Source organism: Ramularia collo-cygni, assembly GCF_900074925.1.
Source record: "Ramularia collo-cygni strain URUG2 genome assembly, contig: RCC_scaffold03, whole genome shotgun sequence".
Taxonomy (NCBI): domain Eukaryota; kingdom Fungi; phylum Ascomycota; class Dothideomycetes; order Mycosphaerellales; family Mycosphaerellaceae; genus Ramularia; species Ramularia collo-cygni.
The window spans coordinates 1976125-1997103 of record NW_019716257.1 but is presented as its reverse complement, the minus strand read 5'-3'; the positions used below and the strand labels follow the sequence as shown (position 1 = coordinate 1997103).

Here is a 20979-nt window from a genome sequence, read left to right as displayed (position 1 = left end):
CCGGTAGCTGATAAGGCTCCCGTACCGGCAACAGCGGGAGGACCCTTTCCTTATGCCGATCGCGGTATACCTATTTATGCATGGCACCCTCTCCACGGTGATGCCAACTCAGGCTGGCATTGGGCAGCGCGGCACTCCACAATGTGAGCCCAGTCCAGAGCCATATGCACGGCATGCGGCGACCCATCAATCCTATGACTCGGGTCCCTCTAGGAGGTTGAGCACCTCCTCGACAAGCCCTCTCGTCGTCTACAACGTCGCCCCTGCAGGTGTGCCAGGTACCAGGTATGCTGCCTAAGCCTCCTCCTTTTTCGCAGCATCTTCCTTCAAGACATCAGGCCTGTACTTCCCCAATATCTTTCCCGCCGCGCTTTTGGCGTCCGCATTTTCCCTCCACAACTTTTGCACGCAATCCAACACCAGCTCCCTCACGGGGGGCCTAAACATGACCAAGTAAAGCAGCRCATTGCAGCTGATGGCGACCCGCTCTGGATCCTCCGCAATCTTTCTCACCCGGTCTAACACGCTGACATTCACCGCCGGAATCTCACTCAGAACCCGAATGATGATCTTGCCATCCTTCACATCAAGGTACGGGAGAATGTTGTCGAACAGCCTCAGTAACCAGGGCCAATAATTCGGCAAATCCCCATCCCCTTCCTCGGCGGCTCCATCCTGCTGTCGCTGTTTGAGCAGCAAGCAATCTGAATACCACTCCTCGTTTAGCCATATGATGGCCACCTCGATACGGGTTCGGAAGCTCTCCATGACATAGTTCAACAGCGTCTCCCGAATTCCATCCGAGAGGTTGAATGCTGAGCCTTTCTTGTTCACTGTCCTCGTCTCGCCCTCGGTCTTGATGGCACTTCCTTCAAGATCGAAACTTGCCCGCGTCGCAAGTCTTGTCACGAGCGTGATCCAGCCTTCTCGGTCATGTCCTGTGGGATTCGCAGCAACTAATCTATTGAAGCCGTGCTCATTTGACTGCTTGCCCTTCGTCTTTGTATCCTTGTCCAGTTCTGCCAGTGTTCCAAACACCCGCGTGAGTGCTGTTTTGCTGTACTCGTCTCGAGCCTGTTCGTTGAGCGTTGGAGGTGCCGGCMGGTTGAAAGATCCCACCGCGACTGAAGTGGTGATCTCCTGTGGAGGTGCTTGATCCAGTCTGTCTAGGACTTGATCCGTTGCGTCGCCCAGAGAAAGCGTCGGGTCGTAGTCGTCGTCATCGTCTACTGTTCCCACTACATCTGCAGCGACCGCCAGCGCAGATGCAGGAGCTTGGCGACTGACGCTCAACCACCGTGCTCGGACTACGTTGATCGCGTCGTTCAGTTTGTCTTGGGAGAAGGATTGGAAGATAGCTGGGACGAGTTGGGTGACGGCCTGTGCGGGTAAGCGCTCGGCATGAAACGTGTTTGCTCGGGCATCTGCTGTGAGCGTCCATAATTGAGCGATGGAAACAGGCCCTGGTGGTAATGGTGGGTAGCTGGGAGGCTGTGGTTGTTGTGGTGGTGGAGGCGGCCTTTGCAATTGTGTAGCACCGTTGGTGACAGCATTGTCCAGACGTTGTCGCTTTGCGTCGTCGAGACCATCGATGGGCTCGTTGGGCGCGGGGCGCTTGAGGTGTTGTATCGACAACGCCTCTGTCAAGTGGTGCTTTAAACGCTCCACCTGTTGCTGCAGTCTCAAAGCGAATGTGCTATTGGGATTCCTCTTCAGGCAGTTGAGCAGGAAGGACATGGTGGTCCTTGTCATACTGCGAATGGCAATCTTCTCCTGGCCACTCATTGGCCTGCCCGCGAGTTTGAGCGGATTGAATTGTAGAACAGTAGCGAGAATTTTGCTCGAGACGCTCGCACGCTTCTGCACAAGGGTCGCAAGAGCGTTCAGAGTGGCCGTCACAATCAGAGGGTCGGTCATGTTGTCTTGAAGCACGCCCAACAATCTATCCAGCAATCCAGAAGCCTCAGCCTCTAGATTCGCAGGCGGGACGATGGGATGGTCCCGCGGCACCAAGGCCAGACTGATCTCGTACTCTGGCCTCCTGGGATCTGCAATCAAGCCTGGAGTCTGCGTTTGTACCACACACGCCACGAACTTGATGCAGCACATCCTCACACCAGGCCCGGTCGTGTCCATTCTGCGCAAGATGCTACTCTTGATGCCGGCAATCTTCGCCCACGTCTCACTATCTGCAGGCGTGGTCGCGGTATGTCGAAAGACAAACTCGTAAATGCTCGCAGCGCATTGCACAGCGCTTTTCACAACATTCCTGTCCTCGTCCTCGCCCATCGTCTCCTTCCTGCTCAAGTAGCCCTTGATTGTGTCGAGCACAGCCAGTGACATCTGCTGCTTTTCATCCCGCGTCACCACCTGCGATGCAAACGTCTCCGCGAGAAAGTCGGCGCCCCATCGTCGCAGCTCGACGTGGGCAGCGGGCGCAATGACTTGGATGATGCCCGGGACTACTTGAGGATACAGCGTATGGTCCCGTAGCAGGATGTCGCGCGCGGACTTTAGCGAGTGCACGGTATCTGCCAGTGAGGCCATGGCCGACAACACTGCGAGCGAAAGGGCACGCTGCAGCCTGCGTGGTTGTTGTTGATGGAGTCACGAGGCAACACAAGCAGCTATGTATTTACAATCTGCCTCCAGGATTCAGTCAGTACGGTACTGGGTGGGTGATCATCGCCAGTGGAAGGCGGTGCTGCTGGTGATGTGAAGTGCACGCGACGGCAGGTTGACGAATTCAATGGGTGAAGACCAGAGTGAAGTGTTAGCTGATGTGGTGGTGCAAGAAGGCCCGGGGACGTGTCGGGGGAGCTCGCTCGTGATCGCGGAAGGTTACGCGAGCATGCAAGATGATGATGATGAACTTCAGTCCAACCGCCTCTTGAACAATAGTCACCGCCGACATGCCTCTCGGAAGGTATGTATAGGTAACCTTCTATGATCATACAATCGACATCTGACCTCGTTCTAGAATACCCCAGTCATCGTACTACGACAAGAACAACCGACCCTCCGCCGCCCTTTACCGAGCGCGACAGCCATACCTCGTCAAGAATGCGTTCACAGGCATTGCCATGGTCGGCTTTGTAGCGGCTGTTTGTATGTGCCACACAATAGCGCCTTTGTATTGGAGGACAAGAGAGTGCTGACTCTTCGCAGATACATGGACGATTCGCGCTGTCGGCCAGGATGAGTTCAGCGATGTCCCAATCCCAGATGCTCCTGCGCAAGCAGCGAGTGCCCCACACACAACCATGGTGAAGAGCGCGGGAAGCTCTCAGTGAGGGTCATGATATAATCCATCCATGGATTGATTTCAGCGGCATTGGGGGGCGTTCGGGGTGGTTGTACATATCCGGTATTTAGGGCAGGCTGTCATGATGCGCAAACGCTGGGGCCGGACGATTCACAGAAACATGCAAGCATAGAGTTATTCTCCAATGCGTTCGCTCTGATTCAACGAGAGAGCTTTGGAGTGAGACAGYCGCACGACAAGGGCATTTGCGCTTACAAGCGTAGGAATGGACGCACAATCACATGTGGTCCCCTTTGGTTCTCTGGAGTTATCGTCGCACGTGCAATATTGCAAAATGCCTCTTCATTCACAGCCTCTGCCCTGGTATCTACAACAAAAGAACCCTTCCAGTCCATCTTCCCTCATGAACCACTGTCAGCAGCGGCGGGTGTGACCTTTAGGTAGTCCGGTACAGGTTGCTCGGCCGGCACTCTGTTCTCCCTCAACTGCTGCAGCTTCTCCTCCTGCGCGGCAAAGGCCTCCTTCTCGTACTTCGCGATGAGCACATCGAGGTTCGCACTGCCTTGTCCTGCAGGGACGTTCCAAGGGCTGCCATGGTTGAATTGCCTAGGCACATCATCAGCATGCGCTCCGCGCTGTGGTCACAACCGATCCCGGCTACAGCGTCACGTACTCGGGGTATCTCAAGTCCACATGGCGTGTGGTGTTATTGGCCTCGTGAATGAACAGCGACCGATCAGCAGCCGCCTGTTCCATAGCCTGCGTATGCAAATCGTTTCGCTGCGCCCATTGTGTCTTATAGTCCGCGTATGTGTCCTGAATTAGGCGGGTGAAGTATGGCTTTTCGGACGTGCCCTGACCGGTGAATTTATAGACTGCGAGAGAGAGCGGAATTGCAGAGATACAGATGTAGAAGCCAGCCTAAGAAGGTCTTGTGTTAGTACATCTGTATGCGCCAACTTGGGCTTGCTCTTCTCACGCCGTAGCTTTCGTTCGCGGGTCCGTGGCTATCGTGACTGTGGGAACCGTGGGAGTCCGACGCCTGGCGTCTCGAGGTCAAGTTCTGAGGACGCAATCGCCGTGCGACGGTGCGTGCTGTTCGTAGAGGCAGCATGATGTGCGGTGTGTGAGGTTGTATCTGCGCATTGGGGAGGGATTGGGGTGTGTCGTTGCTGCTGTCCCCGCACGGACCATTCGATGAACTTCACGTCGATTGTCTCACTTCAAGTTCAGCAAGTCACTCTTCCGCTACAGAAGCGCTCAGGGAGATCCTGCGCAGCCGCCGGATATCACCTTGACGGGGAAGCGTCTCTCTGTGAATGGCCTCCGCATTCACATTGGGCTACCGCTATCGCACTCTCTGATGTTTGCAGATGCTGACGATCCAGAAAGAAGGACATGCATTTTGAGTGTCATGAGGCATATTCTAGCGGAATGAGCGCGGAAACTTGTACACAGAGAGGTCAGAGTCTACACAGAAGAAGTAGCCCGTACCTGGCCCATGAGACTCCCAATGGCCACGAGACCCGAAYCGTGCTCAAGATGATCTCAAGCAAGCTCTGCGGATCTGGCGTAAGCACACCTGATGTTAGTTATGTTCCAGAGCGTATCCCGCATATTGGAGGTCRTCGTGCAGCACACTTGTAAGGTACGGCGCCGCCTGCTCATGTTGCTTGTCCTAACGTGGTTCATCCGAGCTCGGTTCACGCAAATTGGAAGCAATGGATCGATGGAGAAGCACTGCGGTGCTGGCACGATGCGACTCCTCGAGTTCTGTGGTCAAGGTCTTCCCTTACGACGGAAGGAAAATCAGGGAGCGAGCTCGCGAGTAGCAAGCCTTCGCCTGAAGGCTGAATGTTTAAATTTGGGGGCCAAAGGATACATGCCAGTATTGATTACAGCTATGAGCGAAACCAGACCGGATCCCCGCAGAACGCTCTTCTTCGAGCACCTCTTGCGAAGCGTGCTCGGGTGATCAACATAGGGATCGAGATGCCGTCAAGATGGCTCAATATCGAGAGCCTCGTCCTGTGGAGAGTCGGTAGCTACAGCAGGTGAACATATGGATGAGGTTCTGACCGCTTTGAGGGTTGCGAATTCTATGAGTGAGTACTGAGCTTCTCTATCTTCAAAACACAAATCCACGCCTTGTTCCTCGCTTTGCCGCGGCGTGGGCTACTATTCCCTCCCATCATGCCCTATATTGCAAACAGTGCATCGTCTAAAGTATGCTGATAGATCGCGCCTCGTCATCTTGCGGTCGCCCTGCACGTTCCTTCCTCGCCCCACCTCCACCTCCACCCCACCTCTTACTCTGCTCCAGCACCGCCGTGTCCCATCCACATCACATCACGCATCATCCGCCATGATGACCATCGACAGTGCCCCAAAGGAGGGCACCGCGCACTACTTCCACGCATCTGTTTACAAGTTCACGATGATCGCCCGCACCGCTGTTATCACAACGTTTCAAGCAAAAGTCGGCAACATCGCCGCGCACTGCAAATACAACACAAAAAAGGATGTTAGTATGACCCTGCGCCCAAGAAGCGACCTGGCTTCATATCGTACAACTCTCGTCATGATCCCCAGGGAGTGCAGCCACTTCGAGGTGCTAATCGGGTAACCTCTCAGATATTTATGTTGGCGTGTCCAAGCTCGCAGGGCGCTTTCTGTGACGAGGTGCTGTACGATGTTTTAACTCGATACATCGATGAAGAATTGGCATCAGCGCACCGCGATCGTCGATTGCCCGAGGTGCATCAATTCGCGGAGAGTAAATGGGAATGGGAGCAGGATCGCGAGGAGGAATCAGACTGCGTTGCCGACGAGGACGCCCCGCGAGTATTCCGTCCCCAGGCCGTGACCTCACACACCATAATGGCCACAGGAGAGTGCAGGAAACTCAAGTTCTTTCGGCTACACGAACTCCCCGAAGCATTCTTGCGGCGCACTTTGTGTCCACGCAGCAACACTTCATTCTCCAACGTCATAAATGGTCTGACGTGCYGAGCTGTGTGCTGGCAAAACAATGAGGGGTATCTGTTCAACGGATGTGACGGCGCGGAGTCACTTCGTGGAAGCAACAATTACCAGCAAGTGGAATATCCAAAGTTTCCGGTTCTAAAAGACACGAGGGATCAGGCCGTCCTAGACGAGCTCGACCGCGAAGAGGCAAAAAAGGCTGCGGCTAGCCAGACACAAGCTCGTCTCCCTGGTCCTGGAGTCGACAGTTGGCTCGAAGCAGTTGATCAGACAGAACAGGTGACACCCGATGAGGCGGCGGATTTGCCAAAGGCAACCAAAGGAATGCTGGCAGCCGATGAGATGCATGGCTTTGGGCGACCAAGAGTCCCCATCGGATTCATGCCTGGCATGACAGAGCAAGATGATCCTTCCGATGACGAGCAAGCTCCAAGCGTGGCCAGGGCTCCGTTTGAGGTACTGATGCTGACCGGAACACCGGGGAATACTATACTTGTGAGAAGTTTGTCGAGCTCAGAGACGAGCTCGGTGAGCTCGGATTCCGAATCTACGGCTGAGATAGGAGCGAGAGGTGCGCGGGGCGATTTCGCCTCTCTGTTGCCCGTGGGTGAGAGCAACGAAACGCCCCTGAAAGTTGGCGAGCGGCCAGCGATCCCCAACCCTGCGCAGATGTCTGGTCCTCCAGAGCATTTTCAATTCCAGCRGCGTGCAGATCCCACCACCACAATCTCAACTACCCGAAAGGCGATGGCCCCACCGTCTACTGTACAAGACCCCGCCGAATTCACTGCGTATGACAAGAAGTACGCCGTAGTTGATAACTATGGCCTCACCGCGAATCCTACTCTCTCTGCATTGCATGCACTGGAGAATGACGTGCCAATTCCCGTGAAGGCGAAGCGCCAGCCTGTCGCACCACGGGTCAGGAAGCCTCAGACAGACGTCGACGACAGCGCCCACTCGAAAATTGGTTCGATATCGAAATCTGTTGCGTCCACCTCTGCTCTTACTGCGCACGGTAACAGCAAGTCTGCCTTCCCAGCAACGTGGGAGCAGAATATCAACAGCGGCAGGGCCCCCACCATTGGGCTGATAGATGCTACGTCGACGCCTCTGTCGAGACCTCTGAGACCACCGCCTGGCTTTGAAAACATTTCAGAGAATCACCGTCAACGTGATGTGCCATCGACCCTACACACTGTCTCCCACAGTCTCGTCGATACAACTGAAGTCGGTCTTATGGATAGGTCGCCTCCTCGCGTAAACACAGCTCAGAGGCCAGCATCGAGCAAGATCCTGCAGCCGAAATTGTCCACAAGCAGGTCAGCTAGTGATACCGAAATTCCTCTTGACAAGTTGGCCGTCTTCCCGCCAGCCTTCGATCGCAAGCGCAATACCATGAATCAAAAAGCCGGAAAGAATGTCAAGAGCAAAGGCAAAAAGTTCTCAAATGCCGGCGGAAAGAAAATCGTTGCGGAGCTTCCCAAACCTGATCCTCTACCTGCTCCGCGAGAAAAGAAGGTCATCGAGGTCGCAACACCAAACTCTAGAAAGCAGAGCATGCTCAAGCCTGGCCAGCGAGCCAAAGTCGATGCTCCGCCACCAATCCCAAATGAGTTCCAGCGGGTCCTTTCCGAGATCATTGAAAAGCAATCATCATCGGACAATGAGGACGATGACAATATGTCTACAAACAAAGCATGCAAGCTGCTGCTGAAGTTTTGTCAGCTCTTACTCCTGCCCGATAGTGTCGACTTCAGCAAGCGAGCAGCTTCATCGCCCGAAGTCATCCAGGAAGCCATTGCATCTTCCAAGCCTGACGTACACTACTTCCCACGTCTTACGAGCTCAATTCTTGATGCGCACAAGTTGATCGAGCTCATGGGAGCTGGTGTGACACCCGAATTGGTTTACGAGGTCCGCATCAAGGATGCTACAGGTGTAACCTTGCTCTGTAAGATACCAGCACGCGACAAGACTCKCTTTACCATCAAGCCTCGTGACGACACCCTCGGTAAGTTACTTTGTATTGTCGCCCCTTCCATTCCAAGGAAAGACACTGACCTCGCGAAAACTAGCGTGCGAGTTACTACACTACCCTACCCACGTAAGCTGAATCATCCAGATTTTTGGTCATATCTGATTTGTCCAGGACATTGCTGACCTTCATTCTAGGTATGGGACGCCAGAATGTCACTCGCTCAGCCTCGCGTGGACCATGAGTCGCGCTCGCATGATGCAATCGTGCAATTCGTTTCTTCAATGTCAACAGAGGACATCACACCATCGTTCTGTGCATGGGTCGCTCCTGGATCGTTCGATGTCGAAGCAGTTGAGACCCACCGCATCTTTGAGAACGAACAAGACAGTATCACGTTCCGGGTGGTCGAGAAGCAACACTTGATGATTGACGAGGGCTTCAGAAACGGTCGATACAATTTTCGCGCAGTATCATGTGCAGACGAGGCCGAGATGGTCTACGAGCAGCGTTCGTGGTGGGAGGCCATGTTGGAGACCACCGAGCTGGAGAAGAGACAACAAGTACAAGACATCGCGACTTTTATAGTTGAGACGATCGATAGTGTTGGGTTGCAGAATGAAGGTCCGTGGATGGTGGCCGGTGAGGATGAGGAGGAGAAGCACGCTGCTCCTGCTCTGCTTTACGACGACTTGGGTCGAAAGCATCTCGCGGAGAAGAAGAATCGTCGCTATTAGCACGAGGAACCACTCAGGTGGCTCTTGTGTTGTGCTGACTGAGGAGAAACGATCGTTGACGAAGAGGCCGTATCGCACGCAATATGCATGCGCAGTATAAATTAGCGCACTGTCCACATGAGATAGAACTTGCTCCGCGTTAACTGCAAGCCTACAGATCAGTGAAGTAAAAGTCAACTGTAAGATTACTCCTAGCCTCGCCCACCAATCCGATCCATTGCATGTGACTATATACTACAAGAACATTTGAGCTGCTACTAAATATTACCAATGACAACCATGAATTTTAGCTTGGTTCGCCTCGAACTCTCCTTTTCTCCGAAAGTTTCACCACTATCCTCGCCATCCTCATCAGTCATACCTTCATCAAGCATTAGTGTACTACTCTTCCAACCCCAAGACTGAGCGTAATTGAACAAATCCGGAGCCGATTCATACACCGACAGCATTCTTCCACCCCGGGATGGCGAGTAGATCTTGAAGTAGGTTTTGATGGTTGGCCTTGCGTCCACGTAAGGCGGTAGAGTGGGTACACGGCGTTTGCTAGATAGTGCAGCGAAGCGCTCTGCTTCGTTGGATATTTCTGTATCGCTGTCCGAATCGTCAAACGAGCCGGAATTTCGTGCGCTACGGAAGCCATCGGAAGCGCTCGGTGGTGACGAATCCAGTATATCGATTTGTCCAGACTTTTGCTGACCTCGTGCAAGCAGATCGCGCATATTGCTGCTTCCGGAGCCTGTCGTGAGCTCTGTGTCTTCCGTCCCTACGGCGCTCTCGGAGCCATCACTATCAACACGGTGCAAGTACACTCCAAGCTGTTTGTTGCGTGAGGCTACCCTCTGAACGTAAATATTCCACAAACTGCCGCAATAGAATACTGTTCGTGAGTATACGCGCTTCTTCTCCTTTAGAAGTCTGGGGTTCGGGAATTCTGCCGCAAAGCGGAACGGCGGATATTTGGTGTAATTCACGGGCGCGGGCTCTGCTGGGCCCTCTGCTGGACCACTCTCGCTCAAAGGGCGTGAGCTAGAAGCGGCGAAGTCTGTTGCCCACTGAACATCTTCTGGATGGATAGTAGCGCTCAGTCTGTTGGCGTGATTCTGAGTACTGTTTGCTGTTGCAATTATTGGGTCTGCGCTGCCACCCATGACCTACGAGTGCGCATTGATTAGCATATACGTAGCAGCAGATATGTTCGTCTGGTACTCACTATGTTGCAGTCACTGCTAGGAATCCAGAACTTGCGTGGCTTCCCGTTACCGTCCCATGATCCACTATCAATGTCATCAATTTCGTCCGATTCGGACACCTTGCGCTTTCCTTTCGGGCGCTCGGGGCCTGAGCTGGCGGCTATCGACATGGTGCTTTCTCGTCCTGCGTTCTGTTCTGTTTCATCGTTGCACTGCATGCTGAGTCCTAGGACAAGCTCAGATTCCCGAGCATTGGTGACCCTCTGTCTTAATTCCATTTGCTGCCACAGTRCATTGCTGACGACCTTCTCCGCCATGACTGGAAGGCCCAAGCAGTCCTTGGAATCCCGGATGATTTGCAGTTGCTCAAAGTCCAAGTGAATGTAGTGAATCCCCTCATCCAGGAGAACTAAAAGCGGCTCAACGTCGGGAGACGTATACAACGTGATCCACGCATGTAGATCGTCGTGCACTCTACCTGCTCCAACGCTAGTTCTTCGATAGACTGCGTCAAACCGCACAGCGAGCAGATTGGCCGCTTGGGGCGCCTTCCGGACTCTCCGCTTAGTTCCTGGCTCGATTAGACCAGATGCGAGTGCGTGAAGCTTGAGTCTGCGATTCAAGATTCGCTTTGCCAGTAGCCATCGCTCCCACTCTCCATCGATGAAAAAACCGTCACCGCCAACAATCTCGCGAACAACATCACCTGGGATCCCATCCCAGAACTTCAGAGGCATTTTCCACCCGTCTCTACAAAGCATCGATTTTGCAGACGCCAGCACTTTGTCTCCTGCTCGTCCATAATAATTGGTGGTAACAAGGCTGATAAGAGGCGACAGAGATTGGGTGGTCATCTGGCGTAGCATAGATTCGATGGATGAATCAACCAAGTCACGCATCTCAAGCCAGCACGCAGTTGCGAACAGACCAGCAGGATCATGGGCTTCCTCGGGAGATACACAGCCGTAAAGACGCCTAAGAGCTAGTTCGAAAGAAGCTTGCGTGATCGAGGCATCAATGTCCTCTGGATGAACAGTCATCTCTTTAGCTTGCGCCTCAAGCCAAGGTTCGCTGAGAGCAGTTGCGAAGAAGGGCGAGCGGTCCAGTATCAATCGATGCAACTTATAGCGTTGGCCAAAGGCAATGACCGTGATGTCGGAGTGTTTCCCAGATAGTAGTCCACGAGTGTACAGGTGGTCTGGCAAGGCAGCGGTCTCCGATTGACGGCTACGGACGTAAGCTGAAGGATGTCGAGGTGGCACCATGTAGGAGGTGCTTCGCGAAGAGCCAGGCGAGGTGGCTTGGAATAGGCGGGAGAGCGCATTGATTGTATGCGAATGCCGACTCGGAGGACTAAGCGCAGATGATTGCGCTGAAGAGGTAGGATCATCGGCATCCTTGATCACTGCAGGAAGACGGCGAGGCCCTGTGGCGTACTGCTCGCTTGGATGGTAAGGAGGCGTTGGAAAAGTCGGTATCCTGGACTCTGAAGGGGACTCTAGAGAAAGGGCAAGGACTGGAGCCGACGCTGGAGTTGGAGTCGAGGTCGAAGTTGAAGCCGAAGCCATAGCTCCATGGTTGAGAGGAGGCCCAAAGATGGATGGCGTAGACGAGGTGAATGGTCCATGCGGCAATACGCTATTGCCTTGCTCGGTATGAGAGGGTAGAGAAGGGCTGTAGTGAAGATGGTTACTGCGAGAAGACGGTGTCTGCGCCTCTCTCTCTTCCTCCGCCTCTGCGTTCAGGTCAGATGGAAAGTCCCAAGCCGACATGGTGGAGGAGTTTGAGCGAGAAAACGCGGACAAGAAGTAGTCGTCTTCGTCGCCGTCAAAATTCTCCATCCCGAGCTTTGTGCTCACGTCGAGCGAGAAACAGGAAAGGCAATAATGGGTACCACGAATAGCGTCAAGTCGGCTCGATGGGCTGCGGATGCGAGCGATCAGGCGTCACCTGCCGTTGCTTGTGCTCGCCGTCACACCATTCCGTCACAAGCATGCAGCCCAAAGGTGCAAAGATAGAGCTGAAGGTGATAAACATTCAGGCTTCCCGCGAGGCCCCGCCGGTGAGATCCTCAAAGTCCGCCGGGTGATGTCGTCGCTCGCCCTATGACCTATGAAGGCGCACGGATGTGGACCCTGCTTGCGCCTGTCGATCTCCCGCAAGTGTTTCCGACAATGATGACTACACCACTTTCTCACTTTCACGACTGCGATTCATCTGCTTCTGCTGCTGTCAAACCCTTTCGCCACTATGGCAACCCTACTCACCATGTCGCCGCTACGGGCAAGGCTGGCCGTTCAAGCTGGAAAGCTCTACCAAGAGACATTCGTCTGCAGGAGATGTCTCACCCAGCAAGCCAAAGCCACCCCTCCGAAGACCTTCAAATCGACACGACAAACGCCATTCTTGACTGCTTTTCGCCAGTCTCAGTCAAGAGCACAAAGTTCGGCGACCGCTCCTTCCAACACATCGCCCCTGGCTGCCCTAGGCCGCAACATAGGCGCGACATCCCGTCCGACGATCCAGACGGCATCTTCGACGTCCTCTTTCCCAGCGACCAGTTCAAATTCTGTCGCATACTGGCTACTGGGATCTGCAGTCAGCGTCTTTGGGATCGTGATCTTTGGTGGCCTTACGAGACTCACTGAATCTGGGCTCAGTATCACAGAATGGCGACCTGTGGCAGGCTCATTCCCGCCTCTCAACCAGGAAGACTGGGAGTSTGAGTTTGCACTTTACAGACTCAGTCCGGAATTCAAAATGTTGAACAGTCGAATGAATCTGGAAGAGTTCAAGCAAATTTACTGGATGGAATGGGGGCATAGGCTGTGGGGACGAGTCGTTGGCATTACATTCCTCCTGCCGACAGCCTACTTTTTCGCCCGGAGGAAGGTCAGTCCGATGATGGCAACAAGACTTGTGGGAATCTGCGGCTTGATTGGATTCCAAGGAGTAATTGGCTGGTGGATGGTCAAGAGTGGACTCAAGGACGATCTGTTTGACACAGGGAGTCATCCTCGAGTGAGCCAGTACCGACTTGCTGCGCATCTAGGGACTGCCTTTGTCGCATACTTGGCCATGCTGTCCAACGGTCTCTACATTCTACGAGAAAACAAAATGCTGAAGAATCCCGCCGAGGCTGCCAAGTTGCTCGAGACGCTTCAAAGCCCTGCACTGAAGCCTTTTAGACGAATGGTTGGAGCACTCTCGGTTCTTGTCTACGTAACAGCAATGTCCGGAGCGCTGGTCGCTGGTTTGGACGCCGGTTTGATCTACAACGACTTCCCATGGATGGGACAAGGCTTGCTTCCACCAAAGCAGGAAATGCTCGATCCCTTCTACTCCCACACGCCCGATCAGAGCGATTTAGTTTGGCGAAACATGCTGGAGAACCCCGTGCTTTGTCAGGTTGATCACAAAGCGCTGGCAACCACCACCTTCACCTCCATCATCGCTCTCTGGGTATACAGCCGGACACGAAGGAGCCTACCAAAAGCAGCGAAGACTAGCATGTTAGGCGTGGTTCATTTGGCCACTCTGCAAGTCGCTCTTGGAATTACAACATTGTGGTACTTGGTCCCTACAGCGCTTGGAAGCGCACATCAAGCAGGTGCATTGGCACTGCTTAGCGGAGTGTTTCTACTTCGCAGCCGTGTCCACGTCTCAAAGCGAACGTTGAAGCTGGTTCAGCAGGCTGTGGCCAAGGGTTCTCGTGCTTGAGGATGAAAGGCAATACATAGAATATATAGACACATGTGTATAATAAACAACGTTCACTTTCAGTTCAATGATAGTAATGCGATCGATGAAAAGCTGCTCCGGCGGTTGGCGATATCCGCAATCTACGTCATTCTAGCTGAAGCGAGTTGCTGAAGCGAGCTGGATAGATTGTGGAACACGAACCCCTGTCTTCCAAAGCAGGATTGCGCAGGCCGAACCGTGGTATGGTCTCGCTTGCGTGTGCATCCATCTTCAACTGATCAGTTTGTCCACGAACCCCCCACATTCTAACTTGCTGAGCACTATCCTGAGATATCCACCATGTCCTCCACCGCAGTCACGAAGCCGCAATCAAAGGAAGTCTACCAGACCCCGGACGGCTCTGGAGTCATCGAAGAGAAGGAGGCTAGTTCGAAGGCCTCGGCTAGCGTAGGCATCATCCTGAGCTTTACAGTTCTTCAAACCCGCTGACCAAAACCATCTAGGCCGGCCTCAATTTGAACGTTTTCGGCGCAGTGGCTGGCATGTTATCCAGTAAATCTTCAAAGTCGACCGATGAAGATGGGAGCATTGTCGAGACTCGAGAAAACCAGGCCCAAGCCCAAGGTAAGGCTGTCCATTCGATGACCTTCGAATCAAGCTGATCTCGAGACCAAGGGGCTGCAGCGGGTAATCTTAATGCCCGGGCAGCGGCAGATGCGGAGCAACATGGCCGCCAGATGCGAGCTGCCATCGAAGAGCGGAATGGTTCATAGCTGTGTAGTGCAGGTGTGATGCTGTGGGCGGTGATATGAATCATGCTTTCCAGACCAGCCGCGATTGTCCAAGTTCTTGGTGTTCGTTCGGTATTGTCATGCCCGACTCGATGGTTCTCAACCCATTTCGCGTTCCAAAGCGACCCATGCGGCTTGTTGTCGGGCTCTCCGCTTCTGAGTCGCAACATCCTCTGCGATTGTCTTCTCCGCAGCAGATGAGCTTTCCGTGACTGATTGCGCCAGAGCGCCCTCTTGTATTCCCTGTAGCAACTTGGCCAATTTTTCCTTCGATTCGTCTATAGCCTGATTCTCCGCCTTCATCCTCTCCACCCGCTCCTCCATGATAAGAATGAGAGACTCGCGAGCCTGATGGGGACGATACTGATTGATGAGATCATGCATATTGTAGGTGATGGTCTGCAGATCCGTGACAGTCTCTTCGTAGAGCTCTGGATTCTGGCTCAATGTGCCGGTGAGGGAGAGAAAAGTGGTGAGAAGTGAACGCGCCAGACTGATCAGGTGCGGTTGTGGGTTGAGGCGCACATCGGGATGCGTTGGATAGAGCTGATCGATGCCGGCGGATTCGAGCGTAGCGGGCTCTTCATGGAGATTGATGGGAACTCCAAAGCTGTGGTATTTGCCATCACTTGGAGGCTCTGGTGGAATCAAGTATTGGAGCTCGCTGTCAATGGTTTCGCCGTCTCGCAGCTGCTTCGCGCGCGCAACATTCTGCTTGGTGAAATGTTTCCAAAAGGGCGGCGGCGTTGGAAATGGCGCCGCCATGACCTGTGGTTCACCCATTGGATGATGATGCGGAGGCGCGTGTTGGCATTGGAAGGAAGGGAAGGGAAAGGGAAGTCAACGGCTTTTGCGGAGTTCGAGACGAGATGACGGAGCCCTGTTTCCATTCACTTCAAAACAAGGGATCACGCGAGCACCYCTCTTCTTCCCTCCTTTCACTTTCACCATCAGATATGCCAACATCTGAAAGGACCAAATCGCCTGTGCGTAATGCTACAGACGGCGATTTGTATGCGTCTTTCCGGCGTATCGTGACAACGACATACGCTCAAGGTAAAATTGCCCGGCCTAACAACACATATACCTTGCAGCTGACATGCATACCAGAATATGCGGGCTTGGCCGTTTTGATCGTCCTTTACCTTCTCGTGAGAATTTTTAGCGAGCCTTTCCACCAGCTGTTCCGTCTAGACGACATCCGCATTTCATTCCCTCATGCTGAGCATGAGCATGTTCCCGTCTGTAGGTTTCGCCACCTACAACAAGAAACCATCCCCACGAGCCGCCCCTGACAATCCTCCATAGTCTGGCTATTCACGTATGGCGGCGCTGTTCCCGCTCTGGTACTCTTTGTATGGGCCATCATCGCACGCCCAGACGTTCATAAAGTCCATGTGACCTTCCTCGGCCTCCTAATTTCACTTCTATTGACCTCCTTCATCACGGACGTTGCAAAGGATGCCATTGGACGGCCCAGACCCGATTTGATCGCGCGGTGTAAACCTGGGAAAGACGCACCCCTCCATGAACTGGTCACATTCGAAATCTGCACAGAAACCAGCCATCATTTACTTCACGATGGATGGCGATCATTCCCTTCCGGCCATAGTAGTTTTGCATTTGCAGGACTCGGCTGGCTAGCACTTGTACTGGCAAGGTAAGAACGAATCCAATCTCTACTTCTGCATATACTGATACATCAAAGTCAACTCCGCGTCTTTCGACCAAGAGCAAGTCTTGCCGCCATGATGATCTGTGTTGCGCCTCTGCTGGGTGCATTCCTAATCGCCGCATCGCGTCTAGAAGACTACAGACACGCGGTTGCGGATGTTACTGCTGGATCAATCCTCGGCTTTGTGATCACATATCTCACTTTCCGGCGCTATTATCCTAGTCTGTCTTCGGAGGATTGTAGCGAGCCTTATGTGGAAGGACGGTCTACATTTCAGCGTCTACGACATGAAGAGGAGGGTTTTGTGCGAGAAGTTGATGATGATAGAAGTGGCCGTTAGACRCATGAAGCCGATAGAGTGGTCTTCTGAAAACCACAGGTGTATATTATGGAAACACAGCCCAATGTTCTCCCTTCGAGTTTGACCTTTGTCCAGATTCGATATTAAGCGGAGTATCACCAAACACAGTACTACTTCAAGAGATCACAGTTGTGACGAGAGTGCACGACGGTTGCAGAATGCTTCTGGGAGTCAAATCGGCGAAGCTGCATACGCCGTAGTAATATGCTGTATACTAAATATCCATTCGGTCATCTTCACCTTCGCTCAAGGTTACTGTAAAGTTTGTGCTGCTTGATGAAAACGCTCGAAATCGCTGCAAGAACTGCAAATCCAAGGACCACCACCCACACTCCTCGTAGAGCTGCAATATAGGCATTGATGACGCCATCATGCCAACCAGGGGGTAGATTGTTCAGTTCGTCAGTCGAGTCTCTGATTCTATTAATCTCATCCGCGGCTCCAGGCAGGTCGCCAAACTTTTCCGTAAGCGAGCTCTTGAGAAGATTCTGGAACGCAGCCGACGCAGCGGTGATGCCGATCGAGGATCCAGTAGATCGGAATGCGTAGCTAGCGGAGGTGATGACGGCCTGGTATTTATGTTCGACGGCAGATATGAGCGATATCAATGTGATGGTCAGCATCGATCCGTACGCCATCCCGCTGAGGAAGAAGTAGATGAATGGTGGAGCCTTTGCCAGCCTTTCGCTGAACGTTCCCAATATAAGTGCCGCTGCTGTCACTGACAGGATTTGAGCGATGATATTGAGCAGTCGGTATTTTCCGGTCCAACGCATTATGACTCCGGATCCCAGTGATCCCAGCGCGGTGCCCACGGCTTGTGGTATGAAGAGTGTTCCAGCTTCGGTTGAGGTCACTCCGCGGACGACCTGAGATGTATGTATCAGCATGCGATGAATTTGCATAGTGCCGTTTATTTTACGTACCTGGAAGAAGACTGGACCATAATAGAGGRGCGCGAATACACTGTGGAGGTTTCAGTACAACGCTACATGGAAGCGATTTCGCACTAACCTTATTGTCTCAAAGAACATGGTCAGACACGCGGCTGCAACGGACTGATGCAGTAGCAAGTGCACAGGGATGATGGGTTCTGTGGCAACTCGGGTCTCAACATAGATGAAGAGCAGCAGGAACACGAGGCTGAGGGGCAGCGAAACGTAGACCAGTGGGTGATTCCTGCGAGAATGTTGGCAAGTGTAAGATGAACGACATTACCAACAAGACATACCATGGTACCACGTTCCCACCACTGTTTAGACCAAGGAGGAATAGAACAAGCGTGGACACCAAAGTAAATGCACCTAGAAAGTCCACCCTTTTAATCTTCGCAGTGTCGGTCTCTTTCACGGGGACATCAATCATGTAGACCCCCCATATTCCTCCCAACTATGAGGCGTTAGCAGTGGGGGAGAAAGGGAGGGGTAGCATTATGGGACATAAATACCACAATGAAGGGCAGCTGAATCAAGAACGCATACCGCCAATTGTAATTGTCGGCGATGGCTCCTCCAACAACGCCACCGAGTCCCATTCCGAGGCCCCAGACGATGTTCCCTATTCCTTGCCTGCGAAGATGGTATGATTAGTCAATTCCCTCATTCACATGGGTCTCCCGTCATCAACATACCAAACTCCCCGCTTCCGCAGAGGAATCAGGTCAGATCCTACAAACACCGAAACAGTATTGAGGCATCCACCGCCCATTCCACCAATCACTCTGCCAGCGATCATGACCCAGGACTCGGTAGCAAGACCACAAATAAGCGTTCCCACCGCAAAAAAGGTCGATGCGAAGATCAATCCGGCTCGGCGGCCATAGATGTCTGTCAATTTTCCAGAGAGCGGTTGACAGGCTGCGTTGGCGATTAGATATCCACTCGCGATCCAGGAGAAGGAAGTTCCTGATTTGAAACTATTGCTGATCGGTCCCGACAATGTCGCTACAATGGTTGTGTCTAGCGCTGCGAAGAAAGTGGTCACCCAGAGACTGCCCATTGTTGAGAGTAGCTTCATGGTACTTGGTTCATCTGCCAGAGGCACTGCTCCCTCATTGTATTCTCTTCGTTCCTGCTMGGCCTGGGCTTCGAGGCTATCTTGTTCCGTTTGCTGTCCATCGGAGCCCAGAAGAGGCGATCTTTCGTCAACAGGCTCCGGAGGGAGCTCACGTAGAGCACCCTTTCTGTTCGACATATTCTTCGTATGTCGTTTGGATGGCTCACGATTGATGTAAAGATGAAGTGTGACGCAGGGGGCGAGGTAGGAGGACGAATGGAAGTGTCAACACGGTCAGGGAGCGGGCCGAACGCCGGCGGCCAACGACCTGAAGGCAACAAACATCACATCTCAGTGCGACCTCGTAAGTTGCGACTTTACCTCTTCATCTTCCTACGGACAGGTTTGCTCGCAAAGCTTTGGTGCAATGTCCTTCGAAGCTGCAGTTTGCAATGCATCATGAATCACATGCCAARGTTCGCAGCGACGACACGGGAATCCATCTCCAAGCGGGACCGGGCATATTTCACCGTTCCCTGAGTTTGGCGAAGGACATTTCCTCCCGTGTCTTGAGTTGGGAGAATGCATGACGCACTTCCCATTAATTTCGGCCACAAAGTCTTTGAATACTTATATCGAGGGCATCGCTCAATTGTTGTTGGTATTTCGTTTCTAAAACGCATCACCACATCGAACCATTAAAGACCTACCGAGATACTTACACCCACTCAGCCATGACGGATGCCAACCACCACATACTGGTCGTAGGTGGAGGACCTGCGGGCAGTGTCACAGCGTTCTGGCTGGCGAAAGCTGGCTTTCAAGTCACTGTGGTAGAGCGGGCAACATCAAAGTTCGCATATGGCCAAGGCATCGATATCACAGGCCCAGCAGCAGAGATTTGCCGGAAGATGGGACTCGAAGATAAGATAAAATCATCGACCACTGGAGAATCAGGTTTTGCCATTCTTGACGACCAAGGGAAAGAGATTGCCGCCCTAGGGACCGCTGGGCACACTGGCGAAGGCGGCGGTCAACAATCATTCACACTCACGCAAGAAATCGAGATTATGCGGGGCGATCTTACTCGAATATTCGCAGATGCTGCGAGAAGCTTGCCGGGCGTCACTTACAGATATGGATGCACAATATCGAAACTCCACCAGAGTGAGAAGAGTGTGACGGTGACCTTGTCAGACTCTGGCAAGGAGGAGCAGTACAGCGCAGTGATCGGTGCAGATGGACTGCGGTCGAAGACGCGTGGCTTGGTCTTTGCGGACTCGATCCAAGATACGTTGAAGCCCGTGGGCCACCAATACATTGCTTACTTCTCAATGCCGGGAGAAGATGGCGATCGGCCAAATGCTCGAGTTCAACACGCCAGTGGCGGCCGATCAATCCTGATACGACCTGCTGACAGACAAGGCATTCGATCGTCGTGCTACGCGGGCGTCACTTATGCCTCACCGAAGCTCGAGGCTGTCCTTGGAAAACCGGTCGAGCTTCAGAAAGCAGCGATGACAGAGATGCTGGACGGCTTTGGTGGTATCGGACCACGTGCAATACGAGAGATGAAAGAGGCGGAAGACTTCTACTTCGAACGTACAGCGCAGATCAAGCTGCCCAGATGGTACCGTGGTCGATGCGTCCTGGTGGGCGACGCTGTAAGTTGCAGAAAATACCATGTGCTCAAAGTCCCCCCTAACATCGAGACAGGCATACGCTCCATCACCTTTGACAGGTCAAGGAACCACTCTGGCCATTCTTGGAGCTTACATCCTGGCCGGAGAGGTAGCCGCGAATCGCGACCATCCTGACGAAGCCTTTGCAAAGTACGACGCCACGATTCGCGGCTATGTTGAAAGTGCCCAGCAGATTCCTCTCGGAGGACTTGCTCCACGGTTGGCAAATCCCAGCGCAATCTGGGGCATCGGACTTTTAAGATGGATCTTTTGGCTGGTTTCGTGGACAGGAGTTTGGAGGTACATCAGCATAGGACAAGAGAAGAAATACACCCTTCCGGCGTACGACCTGTAGTCGTGTAATAAGATAAGCAGGCAACAGTAATGAGAAGAGATGGACTGCGTGCGCAATGTAATACTGTACTCAACCAACGTCCTGGTGTGTCGGAGTGGACTGCGAAGAAGATGTTGAGAGCGGCATGCGTCAAGCCGATTCTGTTTCTTCGCGCCAAAATGTCGTTGTGTATGTACGGAGTAGTTAGGGCAAGTGTGTCTGATTTTGCAAGGTGGCTATTTCCAACTCAGTCGTCATGCAAGCTCGAGCGTTCTCATCCATGC

General features: G+C 53.0%; 12 protein-coding genes; 7 read left to right on the top strand and 5 right to left on the bottom strand.

Moving 5' to 3' along the window:
• Window positions 1–294: 294 nt before the first annotated feature.
• Window positions 295–2547, bottom strand: RCC_03132 (related to pre-tRNA processing protein / PF I subunit; the record flags this gene model as incomplete). Its single annotated transcript, XM_023768423.1, has 1 exon — window positions 295–2547. One exon carries the CDS (start codon window positions 2545–2547, stop codon window positions 295–297), a length of 2253 nt encoding a protein of 750 aa, XP_023624191.1.
• Window positions 2548–2912: 365 nt separating this feature from the next.
• RCC_03131 (uncharacterized protein) lies at window positions 2913–3293 on the top strand (the record flags this gene model as incomplete). XM_023768422.1 has 3 exons in its annotated part: window positions 2913–2926; window positions 2981–3108; window positions 3169–3293. 3 exons carry the CDS (start codon window positions 2913–2915, stop codon window positions 3291–3293), a joined length of 267 nt encoding a protein of 88 aa, XP_023624190.1.
• A 373-nt stretch (window positions 3294–3666) lies between these two features.
• Window positions 3667–4379, bottom strand: RCC_03130 (related to NADH-ubiquinone oxidoreductase 17.8 kDa subunit; the record flags this gene model as incomplete). XM_023768421.1 has 3 exons in its annotated part: window positions 3667–3871; window positions 3939–4186; window positions 4245–4379. 3 exons carry the CDS (start codon window positions 4377–4379, stop codon window positions 3667–3669), a joined length of 588 nt encoding a protein of 195 aa, XP_023624189.1.
• A 1251-nt stretch (window positions 4380–5630) lies between these two features.
• Window positions 5631–8965, top strand: RCC_03129 (uncharacterized protein; the record flags this gene model as incomplete). XM_023768420.1 has 4 exons in its annotated part: window positions 5631–5789; window positions 5900–8264; window positions 8329–8357; window positions 8426–8965. 4 exons carry the CDS (start codon window positions 5631–5633, stop codon window positions 8963–8965), a joined length of 3093 nt encoding a protein of 1030 aa, XP_023624188.1.
• A 257-nt stretch (window positions 8966–9222) lies between these two features.
• RCC_03128 (uncharacterized protein) lies at window positions 9223–11996 on the bottom strand (the record flags this gene model as incomplete). XM_023768419.1 has 2 exons in its annotated part: window positions 9223–10116; window positions 10176–11996. 2 exons carry the CDS (start codon window positions 11994–11996, stop codon window positions 9223–9225), a joined length of 2715 nt encoding a protein of 904 aa, XP_023624187.1.
• A 333-nt stretch (window positions 11997–12329) lies between these two features.
• On the top strand, window positions 12330–12803 carry RCC_03127 (uncharacterized protein; the record flags this gene model as incomplete). The annotated part of the gene is made up of 1 exon (XM_023768418.1): window positions 12330–12803. The coding sequence occupies one exon, from the start codon at window positions 12330–12332 to the stop codon at window positions 12801–12803; it is 474 nt and encodes a 157-aa protein (XP_023624186.1).
• Window positions 12804–12915: 112 nt separating this feature from the next.
• On the top strand, window positions 12916–13875 carry RCC_03126 (related to COX15-cytochrome oxidase assembly factor; the record flags this gene model as incomplete). Its single annotated transcript, XM_023768417.1, has 1 exon — window positions 12916–13875. One exon carries the CDS (start codon window positions 12916–12918, stop codon window positions 13873–13875), a length of 960 nt encoding a protein of 319 aa, XP_023624185.1.
• Window positions 13876–14196: 321 nt separating this feature from the next.
• RCC_03125 (uncharacterized protein) lies at window positions 14197–14630 on the top strand (the record flags this gene model as incomplete). XM_023768416.1 has 3 exons in its annotated part: window positions 14197–14304; window positions 14361–14481; window positions 14533–14630. 3 exons carry the CDS (start codon window positions 14197–14199, stop codon window positions 14628–14630), a joined length of 327 nt encoding a protein of 108 aa, XP_023624184.1.
• Window positions 14631–14747: 117 nt separating this feature from the next.
• Window positions 14748–15431, bottom strand: RCC_03124 (related to MED7-member of RNA Polymerase II transcriptional regulation mediator complex; the record flags this gene model as incomplete). The annotated part of the gene is made up of 1 exon (XM_023768415.1): window positions 14748–15431. The coding sequence occupies one exon, from the start codon at window positions 15429–15431 to the stop codon at window positions 14748–14750; it is 684 nt and encodes a 227-aa protein (XP_023624183.1).
• Window positions 15432–15604: 173 nt separating this feature from the next.
• RCC_03123 (related to diacylglycerol pyrophosphate phosphatase) lies at window positions 15605–16663 on the top strand (the record flags this gene model as incomplete). XM_023768414.1 has 4 exons in its annotated part: window positions 15605–15704; window positions 15759–15893; window positions 15957–16308; window positions 16357–16663. The coding sequence occupies 4 exons, from the start codon at window positions 15605–15607 to the stop codon at window positions 16661–16663; spliced, it is 894 nt and encodes a 297-aa protein (XP_023624182.1).
• A 257-nt stretch (window positions 16664–16920) lies between these two features.
• RCC_03122 (related to MFS multidrug transporter) lies at window positions 16921–18877 on the bottom strand (the record flags this gene model as incomplete). XM_023768413.1 has 6 exons in its annotated part: window positions 16921–17553; window positions 17611–17650; window positions 17699–17863; window positions 17916–18073; window positions 18132–18252; window positions 18315–18877. 6 exons carry the CDS (start codon window positions 18875–18877, stop codon window positions 16921–16923), a joined length of 1680 nt encoding a protein of 559 aa, XP_023624181.1.
• Window positions 18878–19413: 536 nt separating this feature from the next.
• On the top strand, window positions 19414–20716 carry RCC_03121 (related to 2-polyprenyl-6-methoxyphenol hydroxylase and related FAD-dependent oxidoreductases; the record flags this gene model as incomplete). XM_023768412.1 has 2 exons in its annotated part: window positions 19414–20343; window positions 20396–20716. 2 exons carry the CDS (start codon window positions 19414–19416, stop codon window positions 20714–20716), a joined length of 1251 nt encoding a protein of 416 aa, XP_023624180.1.
• Window positions 20717–20979: the final 263 nt, after the last annotated feature.